The 14,541-nt window shown below is 41.5% G+C and overlaps 1 protein-coding gene across 3 annotated transcripts in view; it reads right to left on the bottom strand.

The window, feature by feature from the left end:
* The window catches only part of atrnl1a (attractin-like 1a), a 445,178-nt gene that overhangs the window by 17,920 nt on the left and 412,717 nt on the right, over positions 1-14,541 (bottom strand). For all 3 annotated transcript variants that reach the window (XM_033643351.2, XM_078160934.1, XM_033643359.2), the window contains one exon: positions 3,590-3,704. In XM_033643351.2, the coding sequence (XP_033499242.2) occupies positions 3,590-3,704 (115 nt within the window). The remainder of the gene's footprint in view (positions 1-3,589; positions 3,705-14,541) is intronic.

Below are 14,541 nucleotides of genomic sequence, written 5' to 3'. Positions count from 1 at the left end.
CCTCATGCTGACGGAGCATAATGCCGCAGGCCTCGGTCAGGTCTGTGAGGAAGTGCTGCTGGCTTTTCAGTGATTTCTACAGCCGCGTGGTGGTCGGCTGGAGCGACTGGGGAATATCGCGTGTCGTCCGTCTATAGCAGCAACATGAGCTCAGACTGTGGAAAGTCAGGATGTCTCATTTAGGGGAACAATTGATCCAACAGTAAGTGTTGGATGGAAACCAAGCAGGTCCAACCACATCAGACCTTCTTTAAAAGGTGCCATATGTCAAGAGTTTCTCTGAATAATTCATCATATCACTGTGAAAGACATGCTGATGCTGAAAGAAAGAACATACTGCTATCACAATATGAAAACAGCTTGGTTTTAACTGTATGCGAGAGATTCCTGATCTGCAAAATATCCGTCATGTTGCTCCTTTCCTGTCATTTATTTAGTGTTGTTAAAGACTGCAGCTGTATTTTACTACAAAACCTCCTTCCAGCAGTGAAACAATAAAAACACAAAGCAGCTGACATCGTCCTTAAATAAAGACGCACACACTATTTCTCATTCACTGATTGTTAAATCCAGAAAAAAAGTTTAAAACCTAAACATGTTCCAGTAACAACATATAAACCAGAGCACAGCAGAAAATCCGAAGATAGAGCGAGTGTATTAATTTTGTCAGCAATTAATTGATCTTCACAACCAGGTCTCACTCCTAAGTCGTCAAAAAAACGATGTTTGGTCAGTGACTTCTGGCGTCAGACACCAACGAAAAAAGCCATTCTTTCACATCGGTATGATACGTGTCTGGCTCAGCAGCGCCAACAAAAGTTAAGGTAGAGGAAGTCTGAGTAGGGTGGGCAGGAGGGGCGGTGAATGAGTCCAACAACTAACAACCACCGACTTTCACCCAGGAGGCCGGTGTTCGCCTCCCGTCAGATTGTACAGGCCTTTGCATTCTGAGTCTGAAATTGTCGCACATATAAAAATAAATACGACCCACATTGTGTCAATCACGTTTGCACACTGAGTCTGAAACTCAAGTCCGTCATTCAACACAAAAACGGACCTAGGGTCTAGGTACCATGTCTGAAGGGTTACTTTTGGATCCAAAGGTACCATACTGAAAGTCTGTGGTGCAACTGTGGCCAAAGACTTTTGTCTATGCTGCACCACACTTTTATTTCTTGGCCTCTGAATGTGGTTTTCGCATTTGGACCCTAAATATGCACTGTTACCCCTTTTCTACCAAAGCAGTTCTACTGCTGGTTCGGGGCCAGCACTTAATTTGGAACTGGTTTTCCTGTTTCGACAGACAAAAGAACTGGCTCTGGGCCAGAAAAAACGGTTCCAGAGTGGCACCAGGACTAGAAGAAAAAACCAGATATGTCACGGGGAAGGCAGGGTTATTGACACCAACAACAACAAACGAGACTGTGCGAAGCACCATTTTTTTAAAAACAGCGATGAGTGAAGCCAAATACGTGGTCCACCATCGTTGTTGTTGTTCCTTGGAGCTTGGCGCCAGTGGGAAAGCACAACTTAACTGACGTATACATTGACGCAATGACTTGGCACCCTAACCACTTCGAGCCATGAAAAAGCAAATTGGTTCTCAGCTGGTTCGCAAGTTGAACCAACTGAGAACCAGCACCAGCACTGGAACTGCTTTGGTGGAAAAGGGGTATGACTTGGTGATTTATAGGTTAAAAAGAAGGAATGAAAAAGTTAACAGTTTGAAAGTCTACTTTAGGCTGTTTACAGAATATCTGTCATTTTAGCAACTTTTCAAAGAAGACGATATACTTTATTAATCCCTGAGGGGAAATTCATTTTTTTCAATCTGTTCTCATACACACACAGGCCTGACACACACACACACACATGCACAAACAGGACCTATACATGCATTATATGGAGAGATGTCAGAGTGAGGGAGCTGCCTTGGACAGGTGCCCCAGGCAGTTGGGGGTTCAGTGGGTTCAGGAGGCAAACTGGCACCTCTCCAACTACCAGTCCATGCTCCATACTTGGTCTGTACCGGGACTTAAGCTGTCGAACCTCTGGTACCCAAGCCTGGTTTATATGGACTGAACTACTGCCGCTGCCAATTCAGTGACTATATCTTACTTTTTACTTTCTTACTTACTTCTTTCTTACTTACGATCTGCCTCACATTAAAAAGTCTTGATCTTCAAAAGAAATCAACCAGGCTTGAACTCACAGAAGAGGTCCTCTGACCTGCAGACCACCTGGTTACCACGCCGATGTGTCCTCAGTGTATCTGGATAGCAACACACTGTTCCAGAACAGATATATAGACTGTGGATAAATCCACACATCAAATGTGAACTTGTCAACCGTATGACTCAGTGAACTTGATGACTGAGCATTATGTGATTGTAGAGTGAAAAACATGTTGCTGCAGTCTGATTTGCAGAAGAACAGCACCTACAGAACATTAGAGAGAGGATAACACCCACAGATACCATGGACCAGAGATGTGTGTTCACATCCGAGGCATTAAACTGGTGCTCACGGGTTGAGAGAACTTGGTCTTTGGTCCAGCCTGACTACAGATATGACTCACAGGGCTTGAACATGTAACCTGTGGGCTGCCTTCGACACTAAGCTATCTGCTATGTGGATGCAGACACAGCAGCAGAACACATTTCTAAAGATGCCTCAGATGCCTTGACATTTTAGTGTGTTTACTCTGCTTTTGTTTAAACTGCCAGAGCCTGTTTTACATGTGAGCTGATGGGAAGCCGCCGCGAGGCACACGAGAAGCACCGCTCGTTGCATCTGGAGCCTTCTGAGACATCGTTGAGCTGCTAAAAACGCCTCAACTTGTAAAAGGATCACACATGGTGTGGACTGCGTTTTTTGTGAGCCTACAATGACGAGGCTGTGGAATTTCATGGATTGTAGACAGCTGACAGTTTACAACAACGGCGACAATCAAATAAAAATGAAGAAAACACCAGTAGGACGGTTGATGTCTGTTACACTTAATCGTAAAAAGGAGCATTAGCTGTGTCTGGTAAGTGTCTGACAGTTGGACATAAATATGGTCTGCTGAGAGCGGCAGCTAATACAGCTGGTCATTATGCACCTGCCTTTGTGAAATTATCAGCGCAAAGTGTGATTGAGGCAGCACTTTTTGCACAATAAAAACCACAGTATTGTGCACCACCTTACTGGGCAACACATGCCGAACAAACAAAGACACATTTAAGAGGCCAGCATCAGATTAGAAAGCACAAACACCGACACAACACTGCAAAGGTTGATCAGAGAAAATATGGTTAATAGACCCAAGACGATTCACAGAAGGCTGGGACATGCTCTTTGACCCTGTGGGAGCTGTGGGGTACGACACCTGCGTTTGATGTTTGACGGTTTCGACAGACAGTGCTAGAAATATCAATATCGATTACTGGATGACCTCATCTACCTCCTGAGCCACAGCCGTCCATGAAATGGCACAGAACAAGTTTAAAGTGTATTAGAGACACAAACAAATATCAAACCACAAGAAGAGATGAAACAACACATGCTATAATGTCTGCTTGTCTGTGTGTGTGTGTGTGAATCATACCAGACTGTCCTGGTGGAGGGATTCCAGACGGGACTCTGGGCAGATACATCAGCACCGTCAGAACACCTGCTCGGCTCCCCCAACATGGCTCCATGGCTATGGGCTTCGGCACTGCCTGCAAACACACACAAAACACACACAAAGGTGTTAAGAAACTAGTACACACACGAGACAGATAAATGCAAAGGTATAAAGTAGTATGACTCAAACACCATAAAGTGGAAAACGAGACATTTAATGCCAGATTATGGACAACAGAAAGACCTGATGTTTACACCACCAGCATCAGTATGTAGAGGAGGGTGCTCCTCTCAAGCTAACAGAGCAGCTAGCCGGTATATCTGACGGATGTAGCACACACCCAGAGCTCATGCTCACTCTATAGATCCCTGCTGCCGCCTCCCCAATGATCAAAGCTCCCAGTTGGGGGAAGCAGGCTGACTGGCAGCCTGTGGAGATCTGCCTGCTGTGCAGCTAATGTGGGCAGGTCGGAAATCAGTCTGTCTGTGTCTCTAGGTGAGTGTGCAGATACAAACGTTTAGATATCAGCTGGCTAATCGAAACATACAAGATTACTGAGACTGTCTCTAAATCATTTATATTCGTCAATCACATCTCACAAGTGAGAACTGTACTAAGCTTGACAGACTATGAGACTTTCATTTGTTTATACTTCAGAACATGGAGCCCAGACTCACAGAATTGTAGTTTGCAGTATATTTATAGTATATTTTTTGTATTTTTGCAGATTCATCTAAAAAAAATAAATCTTTTAAATGTATTGTCACCTGGATTTTCTACGTTTCCAAAAGCAGATCCAGATCCAAAAACAGATTAAACAGGTGCCAAGGTCACTATGGGATAATATAAAGTAAAAAAAAAAACACCAAATATTTGCACAATAAAGTGCCAACTGTGAATTAAAAACTAAATAAAAATAACCATCCTGCACGGTATCTTCGTGTCTTATTGTCTGCATAATGATATTTAATGGCTGGGATCGTGTTTCCTTACACCTCAAAACACAACCAGGAGAAGAGTCATTGAGCTATCGATCAGGTTTGACCCTCCTGCCACTCTGTACCACAGAGGTCGCACAGATAGACCCTGTTTATTACTGTGGTCTGTGGGGATGTGAGACAAGGACACACACACACACACACACTCGCTGTAAACAATATGTATATAGGTAAAAAACGAGCTCACAGTCTTGTCCACTCATCTGTTCACTTATTACACATTATTCTATTTTACAAACACATATTTTAACCAACTCTCTGATTACTTCTCTTTTATTCATCATTTCCGATCGCCTCTCTTCCTCTCCTCGGACTCGTCCTCTTGTCTCTGAGTGACGAGCAAATCTGTCAGTTCATGTGACAACTGGGAGCCTCAGATGACACTGTAGGGACTGTAGGGATTTTATGTTGACATGACAACCAGACTAACGGTCACACAAGCAGTGGTCCTGTGTGACTGTTTAACAGCTGTGTATGAATACAAACTGTCCATTTATAAAGTGCAGTTATTGTATCTAATTGATTTATACGTTTTTTTTTTTGCTGCATATCTGAGTCTGCAGCATAAACCCTTTCAACCCTGTATACTAGAAATAAGGTTTGCATAGTAAAAGAAAAGATGCAGAAAAATTGGTCCACGCTTTTGTTACCTCAAGGCTGGATTACTGTAACTCTCTATTATCAGGTAGCTCTAGTAAGTCCTTAAAAACTCTCCAGCTAATTCAGAATGCAGCAGCACGTGTACTAACAGGAACTAAGAAACGAGATCATATTTCTCCTGTTTTAGCTTCTCTGCACTGGCTCCCTGTAAAATCCAGAATTGAATTTAAAATTCTGCTGTTAACTTATAAAGCTCTAAATGGTCAAGCTCCATCATATCTTAGTGAGCTCATAGTGCCTTATTATCCCACCAGAACACTGCGCTCTGAGAACGCAGGGTTACTCGTGGTCCCTAAAGTCTCCATAAGTAGATCAGGAGCCAGAGCCTTCAGCTATCAGGCTCCTCTCCTGTGGAATCATCTTCCTGTTACAGTCCGGGAGGCAGACACCGTCTCCACATTTAAGACTAGACTTAAGACTTTCCTCTTTGATAAAGCTTATAGTTAACCCAGAACAAGTGGCAGCTTCCAGTGACGATCCCTGACCACATCTAGCTACACTTTTTACACCAAAATCCAAAAGAGGCAACAGTTACATGATGAAGATCTCCACTGTTGAAAACTCCTCTTCAAACCTACCTAAGCACATTAAAGTAAGTTGCACAAACTGTAGCTGAAATTGCAGTTAGCTAGCTAACATAAGCTACGTTATATTTTCATGTGTAACAACAAGAGCTGTTTTTTTATTATTTTGCACCGGCCTGCACATCTTATAAATATTAAAAGCGAAAGTTGTACTTTGAATAATTTATTAACCAAGAACTTTATTATTTTTTACTTCACTAGTTTTTTCAAACAATAATTCAAACTTTTACTTGAGTCATGTTTTATAAGTATAATCATACATTTTCTTGAGTATAGATTTTTAGCACTACACACACCACTTCAAGTCACCAAGGACTTTTTTCAATATTTATAAAGCAAATATATTTCATTAAGTATAGCTGGGTGCTGTGAGATGCTGAAACATAACCGTAAGAAGCTACATGCAGACATGGTGGGGGGAAAAACTGCTTTTATGTATTTCTACCTGGATTTTTGTAGATTTTCTGTTTTCTTTTAGTGCGTGTGTGTGTGTGTTTACATTCTGAGGCAATAAATAAATACGCTATAAATAAATACTTTTACCATATTTGCTCGGATGAGGTCTTTCTGCAGATTTGGCTGCTCATTGTTGTAAATAAAAACTTTTTCTACTCAATTGCCATCTGTTTTTTTTTTTTTTAATTCTTTCTTTTTTTAATTTTTTTTTTGAAAAACAACATGAAAGAATACTGAATGCACTTGAAACTATGAATGCAGAGCCACTCAAGTCCAACGGTAAAACATTGTGTATGAAATTGCTTGTTGCAGAAGTGCTGTATATAAATAAATTAGACTGCCTTGAAATGGGGGCTCACACCACAACTCTGTCAAACACATAAATATAAAGTGAGTCACGGCGGGGAAACTGACCATCTGGGCTCAATAATAGTAAATAAAGATTTGAAACAACAAAATGAGCATCCAAACATTTCATTACAAAGAGTGACCTTCAATTTCAAATGCTCAAAAATCATCTGTGCGACCAAACTCCACCGTCCAACTTTTTAAAACTGGATAAAATAATCAGACAGAGGAGCTCACACACACTGCAGTGTGTTCACCACCCAGCAGGCATGTATACAGAGTAATTAGAGGACACATCAACACAGTGGGCTGCTGTCAGAGTAGTTATCAACTTAACAGAACAACAGTATTTGGACCACCTTGGTACAAACACAGAGAAGGGACACACACACACACACACACACACACATAAACATCCCCTCCGGTGCTAATAGGTTTAAGTGCTGGAGCGTACAGCATAATTAGAGGCGAGAGGCTCCCCTGTTTGTTTAGTGTTTTCAGAGTGTCAGGAAATGATGAATTCCCTACTAACTAAACACACACACACACACACACACACACACACACACACACACTGTGTTCCTAGAACTTCCTATTAGCAGGCTCTCTTCCTCCTGATTGAGGTAACACACAGACAAAACAATGACTCACTGTTCTGTTGTGAGTTTATTTCAGTGAGAGGATGAAGAGAATAAAATGGAGGACAGAAATGAGGCAAAATGAATAACAGCTGTTTGTTGGTACTGAAATCACAAACATGTTCTCTTGTTATTGTAAAACACACACACACACACACACACACACACACATTTGGACTGTGCATGCACAAATAACTAATGCTCACTTTCTTTTTTACTTCACGGTGGCGACTGTCAGAACGGTTTCCGAGGCAACAACACTTTAGTTTTTCTGTGCGAGAGTGTGTGTGGGTACAGTCCACTTGTTCCTTTGATCTACAGTGCACACAAACCACAACACAATACACACACTCACACACACTTACACACACACACACACTCACAAGCATTGCATCATGTTTACGAGACACTATTTCCTGCAGGAAATTACCAGTTAGCTGTTAGAGGTCATTAAAATTCACACTTAAATAAACAGTAATGAAACCTGCAGAGCAGTTAATCAAGTGACTCTTACATGAGTTCATGTCTGTGAGTATCTGGTGTTAGGAGTAACTGCTCAAGCATCAAAACAATGAGCTGTACAGTTTTTAAAAAGGTCTGAAATATGAGTAAAAAGTATTTTGAAAACAAAACAAAATATAAATATAAAAATGTGATTGTGAAATTCCATGACTTTTCCAGGTTTTCCATGACTGTGGAAACAGACATTTTAAAAAAATATTTTTGGACTTTCTTCAACTTTTTTTCAGACATTTCATCAACATATTTTCTGACATTATATTTATAATTTTTGGACAAGTTATTAAAATTTAACGAACAATATCAACAATTATTTTCTCACATTTCATTAACATATTTTTGGACATTTTAATATATCTTGTAATATTTTTTGACTTTTTATTATTATTTTTTTTTGGACTTTTATTTTGGACAAGTTTATAATATTTTCTTGGACATTTTATCAGTATTTTTTTATTAACATTTTATTAACTTTGTTTTTACATTTTTATTCAAACTTTTTTTGGATAGGTTATTAAAATTTTACAAATACATAATTTTGTTCTCGCACATTTCGTCAACATATTTTCTGACATTTTACAAATATTTTTCGGACATTGTTTTAATTTTTGGGGGGAAATTTTATTAACTTTTTTCAGTATTTCATTACCATTTTTTTAAAGACGTTTTATTAATGTTTTTTTCTGACGTATTATCAAAAAAATTTGGGACATTTTTAATTAAACAATTTTTTGGACATGTTATTAAAATTTTGCAAATATTTTGTCAACTTTTTTTTTTTTTTTTTTGCACATTTCATCAACATATTTTTCCAGACATTTTTTTAATCATTTTTTTTCAGTCACTTCATTAAACATTTTTTTGGACGATTTGATAATATTTTTCAGACATTTTGTCAGTGTTTTATTTTCTGAAATTTTATTAATGATAGTAATAACTTTATTAATTTTAATAATGTGACCCTCTACGTTGTGCTTCACAGGAGAAGTAATAACCAGTGCAGCATCCTTGTGCACTCAGTATGGGAAGCTGTTGCATCATAAGTGGTAGCCTGTGATTCAGTAGGTGCTGTCATTGTCACAGTCTGCAGGCATCAAACCTGATGTCGTACCCAAGTTTATTAGATCCACCTCACACACTGTAGCTGCACTAAACTTATAAGACTGCTAAGATCTCACAGTCTGAAGCAAACTATTCCTCTTGGTGAATTTACAACACTGGTCAGTAGTTACAGCAGTGGGCCTACCTGTCAATATGTTTCACATACACACACACACACACACACACACACGGAGCTCGAAGAACTGATGTAGTGTGTGTACACTTCCATTAGCAGGTCCACCCCCCCCCACCCCCCCCCACCCCCCCCGACACATCACACACCGGACCATTTGATCTGAATAGTTAATAACAGGCTGCTCAGCAAAGTGACAGATCGAACGGCAGAGACGCTTGTGTGTGTGTGTGTGTGTGTGTGTGTGTGTTTCTGAATCTTCATATGGTGTGTTTCTGCCAGTGTATTGTGTGCTGTGTGTGTGCGTGTGTGTGTGTAAATGATGAAGCAGAGCCACGGTGACTGGAAGAGCTTTCTCTGGCTCCTTTCCCAACCTAATCACAGTAAGTGAGACAGAGCGAGCAGAAGTGACGATGAAGAGGGAGGCAGAAATGAACAGAGAAGAAAGAGGCGGGTGGGCAGAGAGGTTAGTGAGGTTGGAGGGCAGAGTCAGGTGGGTGGAGTCCAGGTAGCCATTTAAGTCAATGGTAAAATCCTGCTGAGCTGTCTGTCCAGTATAAAAGCTTTCTCAGCTGACAGCCACTAAGTAGAGCTGAAGAGAACAGAGGTTCTGACCTGACAGAGAGGCAGAGCGCGGTCTCTATCTCTCCCTCGTTTTATTTATATTTTAAATATCAAGTGCCACTTAAGCCCTGACAACAGTTTCTGCTGACTGTGTGCAATGTTGAAATTGGCTACTTGGCAATGCTGAGCGGCATCAGTCGTCCATTGGATGAAGAATTACTGGAAATGATCCAGAAAGATTGTTGTTTTAAACCGTGCAGGTTTTGGTGCCATCTTTGGTGAATGCCAGATTTCACATTACTGATATTACTAGTAAGTATTGATGAAGTCTGACTTACAGGTTTAACTTCCTCTCATTTCTTTCCATCTGTTCAGTGCCCGCTATATCTTGTATGCTTGTTCTATGCAGTGATCTCTTCTTCTGTTTTTATGATATGTGTTGCAGTTTTTCTATGAATGAATCTTTTTATGACTATAAGAAAAAAAACTGACTGGTGCACTAATGGTGCAAACTACAGGAGAACAATAGAAAGTTTTTCTGAAAATAGAAAACTGTAGATTTCCTGTGAAAAACAAAATGTATTTTGAAAAGACACAATGCATGTAACAGGCGTAAATTGACATGTCCCAGAATGTTAACAACAGACCCACCCAGGGTACCTAGCACGTCATATGTAGACGTGAAAGTCCACCAACCCAATGGGGATATGTTACGAGTTGGGAGTGAGAACATGTCAGCTCACCTATTTTCTCTAATAACTTTATTTCTGATCCATACGTTCAGGAGATTTTTACCAGGAAACATAATACCCGAAAAGGTCTCCTCCTCTCCAAACAGACCAGGGGATTTACACTAGTAAAAACACTGAATACACCAGTTTCATGTTACAAATCAATGTTTCTATTTTGAAAACAGTCAGTGCATGTAACAGGGTGAAGTTGACACGACGTCCCAGAACATCAACAACCAACACACCCAGGGTACCGTAAGAAACCTCGGAGTAATATTTGATCAAGATTTGTCTTTTAATTCTCATTTAAAACAAACCTCACGGACTGCATTTTTTCATCTGCGTAATATTGCGAAAATTAGGCCTATCCTGACCCGAAAAGATGCAGAAAAATTGGTCCACGCTTTTGTTACCTCAAGGCTGGATTACTGTAACTCTCTATGATCAGGTAGCTCTAGTAAGTCCTTAAAAACTCTCCAGCTAATTCAGAATGCAGCAGCACGTGTACTAACAGGAACTAAGAAACGAGATCATATTTCTCCTGTTTTAGCTTCTCTGCACTGGCTCCCTGTAAAATCCAGAATTGAATTTAAAATCCTACTGTTAACTTATAAAGCTCTAAATGGTCAAGCTCCATCATATCTTAGAGAGCTCATAGTGCCATATTATCCCACCAGAACACTGCGCTCTGAGAACGCAGGGTTACTCGTGGTCCCTAAAGTCTCCAAAATTAGATCAGGAGCCAGAGCCTTCAGCTATCAGGCTCCTCTCCTGTGGAATCATCTTCCTGTTACGGTCCGGGAGGCAGACACCGTCTCCACATTTAAGACTAGACTTAAGACTTTCCTCTTTGATAAAGCTTATAGTTAGGGCTGGCTCAGGCTTGCCCTGTACCAGCCCCTAGTTAGGCTGACTTAGGCCTAGTCTGCCGGAGGACCCCCTATAATACACCAGGCACCTTCTCTCCTTCTCTCTCTCTCTCTCTCGTATTCTATTACTGCATCTTGCTAACTCGGCCATTCTGGATGTCACTAACTCGGCTTCTTCTCCGGAGCCTTTGTGCTCCACTGTCTCTCAGATTAACTCATATCACAGCGGTGCCTGGACAGCGTGACGTGTGTGGTTGTGCTGCTGCCGTGGTCCTGCCAGATGCCTCCTGCTGCTGCTGCCATCATTAGTCATTAGTCATACTTCTACTGTTATTATACACATATGACTATTGTCACACATATATACTGCCAGATATTAATACATACTTTCAACATATTGTACCACAGTAGCCAGAACTATAACTATAATATTATTACTTTCAATAATGTTGTTGTAACCTACTGTCATTACCTGCATCTCTCTCTCTGTCTCTCTCTCTGTCTCATTGTGTCATGCAGATTACTGTTAATTTATTATGCTGATCTGTTCTGTACGACATCTATTGCACGTCTGTCCGTCCTGGAAGAGGGATCCCTCCTCAGTTCCTCTTCCTGAGGTTTCTACCGTTTTTTTTCCCCGTTAAAGGGGTTTTTTTGGGGAGTTTTTCCTTATCCGCTGTGAGGGTCATAAGGACAGAGGGATGTCGTATGCTGTAAAGCCCTGTGAGGCAAATTGTGATTTGTGATATTGGGCTTTATAAATAAAATTGATTGATTGATTGATTAATTGTAATGCAGTAAATGCTCCATCCATTTTCATCCACTTATCTGGGGCCAGATCACGGGGGCAGCAGGCCAAGCAAAGCACCCCAGATGTCTCTCTCCCCAGCAACACTTTCCAGCCCTGCCTGGGGGACCCCAAGGTGTTCCCAGGCCAGATGAGATATGTAATCCCTCCAGCGTGTTCTGGGTCTGCCGTAACACCTCTAACAGGAGGCGCCCAGGAGCAGTGGCTCTACTCCGAGCTTCCCCCTGATGTCCGAGAGCCGCTGCTTCTTCTTCAAAAGAAATGCCATATTTGGACTCTGATCACTTCGGCCGGTATGAGAACACCAAGGCCCCTCCCCTGCAGCCAGACCTGCGGTTTGGACAGAGCCGTCGCCCTGTGGGCCCACCACCCACTGGGACAGGAATCATGTTTCCCTGCATTGTGTGCCAGGTGGCAGGCAGGGGCAGAGTCCCGGGTGTGCTGATCCCTGGCCACTACTCAGCTAACGTCACTAAGTAGCGGCAGTCACAGGACAGCATTAGGCCCGTTTCCACTGAAGAAGTTCCTGGTACTATTTGGGGGGTGGGAACTACTACAGGAACGTCCTCTCGCTTGGCCCTCTCAACCGCTGTGTCTCCACTGAGAGAGCGGAGTAGGAGGAAGGTTCCTGTAAAGTTACATTGCGCGACCATTTTGACTGGGGCGACGTAGGGATGTAGTTAGCTGTTAGCCATTAGCAGTGTCTGTATTAACTCAATAACTCAATAAACGGTCCGTGAAAAAATATTTTTTCCAGCGGATGTCTTAGTTACAACATGATTGAGCTAACTGGAGTAGTTTCATGTCGTATCCGACACTGGAGGCTTTTAACAGATGACGTCCTGATGTTAGCTTTGCTGCTGCTGTTAGCTGTCCCTGTCAGCTGCAGATTTGATGCTTTCTAGACAATGTGATTTCCCAAAACTGAATAAATACCACACATAGCAACACAAAACTGCTTTGATAGCTCAATCATGTTGTAACTAAGACATCCGCTGGAAAAAATATTTTTTTCACAGACCGTATATTGAGTTAATGAGTTAATACAGGCACTGCTAACAGCTAACAGCTAATGGTTAGCCCAGCTAATCTACGATAACCATAGTAATTACAATACGTCACATCCCGCCTTGAGTATATCGAATCAGCACCGTCCCAGCCAGGAGTGGAACGGTCTCCCAACCTCAATCAGAGACAGTCCCACTCTTACTACTTTTAAAAAACAGCTTAAAGGATGGTTATTGACTCATCAAATCTGCACCCATGAATGACTCATCGATCAGCCCTCTCATACAGTTCTCTACTGTAGCCCCTTGTTGAATCTACTGTATAACTGCTGTTAATATTGTTGTGCACTTTATATGTTGTTGATTTAACTGTTATTTATGGTATGTCTGTCTGTCTTTTAAATGTGAGGACTACGGATGGAAATTAGCTTCTAGCTAAATCCGGCATATTTACATGACGTCATGTGTTTGTACCGATTGTTCATTAATATGCACGGTCCTCTTCAAATAAACAAATAAAGTAAAGTAAAGTTTCTCGGGGCCATTCTGAGTACCTACTCCGAGGCAGGGACTTGTTTAGCCCCTGTAAAAGTTCTGGAACTCTGTCCTTCGGGGGTGGTTCCTGCGGTGGAGACACGGACCAACGGCCCCAACCCCATAAAATTAATGCAGTGGAAACGGGCCTATTGTGCTTTTCTGTGTGTGTAGGTAAAGTCTGAATTTATCCTTGTTTCTATTCTTTAAGAGGCTTTTGTCCTACAGTTGCAAAAGAACACGTTTCCATCACATCAATGTGACATCACCGAAGACGTGTTGGCGAGAAAGTTTCCTATAACTGAGGTCTTTTATTCCTTTTACAGTAAAAAAAAGCAGAAAAAAAGGCCGTATGAAACTCAGACAAGGTCACTTTACAAGTTTTTTGGAGTCCAATTCTTCTGTCTGTTTGCCTCTCTCTTTTCATTTATCAAACATAACAAACAGAGAAAAGAGGAAATATTTGTTTCGGGAGAAGCGAGGTCATTCAACAAAGTGTCAGTCTCATCTCTCCCCTGCTTTCATCTCCCCTCCTCTCCACTTCCTTCCTCCTCTCCAGCTTTTTCGTCCACATCTCCTCTCCTCTCATCTCACGTACCAGCTTCAAACAAACAGTTGTTGCAACAGTCGTCCCATTTTTGTCCCGCGGATGAACAAAGTGGTCAATTGAGCAGTATTTACAGGTGGGGGGTATGGCTACTGGAGCATGATGGAGAAATTGTCTGAGGCTGAGAAAATTGAGCCAAAAGTTAATCTTCCTCTGAATAGCTCCTTTCTCCCTCTGAAGATGTGCTCTCTAACAGCTTTCTACTGAATTTCTCTTCTGGAAGGAGCGGCGCAAAATCACATGTGGTAAAGTGCAAATTCCTAAACCAACCATCCAAGTAAGCAAGTAATTTACTGAACAGCAAGCAAGGCATGAAAATACAATCTACTCTGAGAAACAGCAAAGTGTGGAGGGGATTGTTGTTTTAAATGAGC

Source organism: Epinephelus lanceolatus, chromosome 17 (assembly GCF_041903045.1).
Source record: "Epinephelus lanceolatus isolate andai-2023 chromosome 17, ASM4190304v1, whole genome shotgun sequence".
NCBI lineage: Eukaryota > Metazoa > Chordata > Actinopteri > Perciformes > Serranidae > Epinephelus > Epinephelus lanceolatus.
The sequence above is the reverse complement of the archived record's forward strand: the minus strand, read 5'-3'. Positions and strand labels throughout refer to the sequence as shown.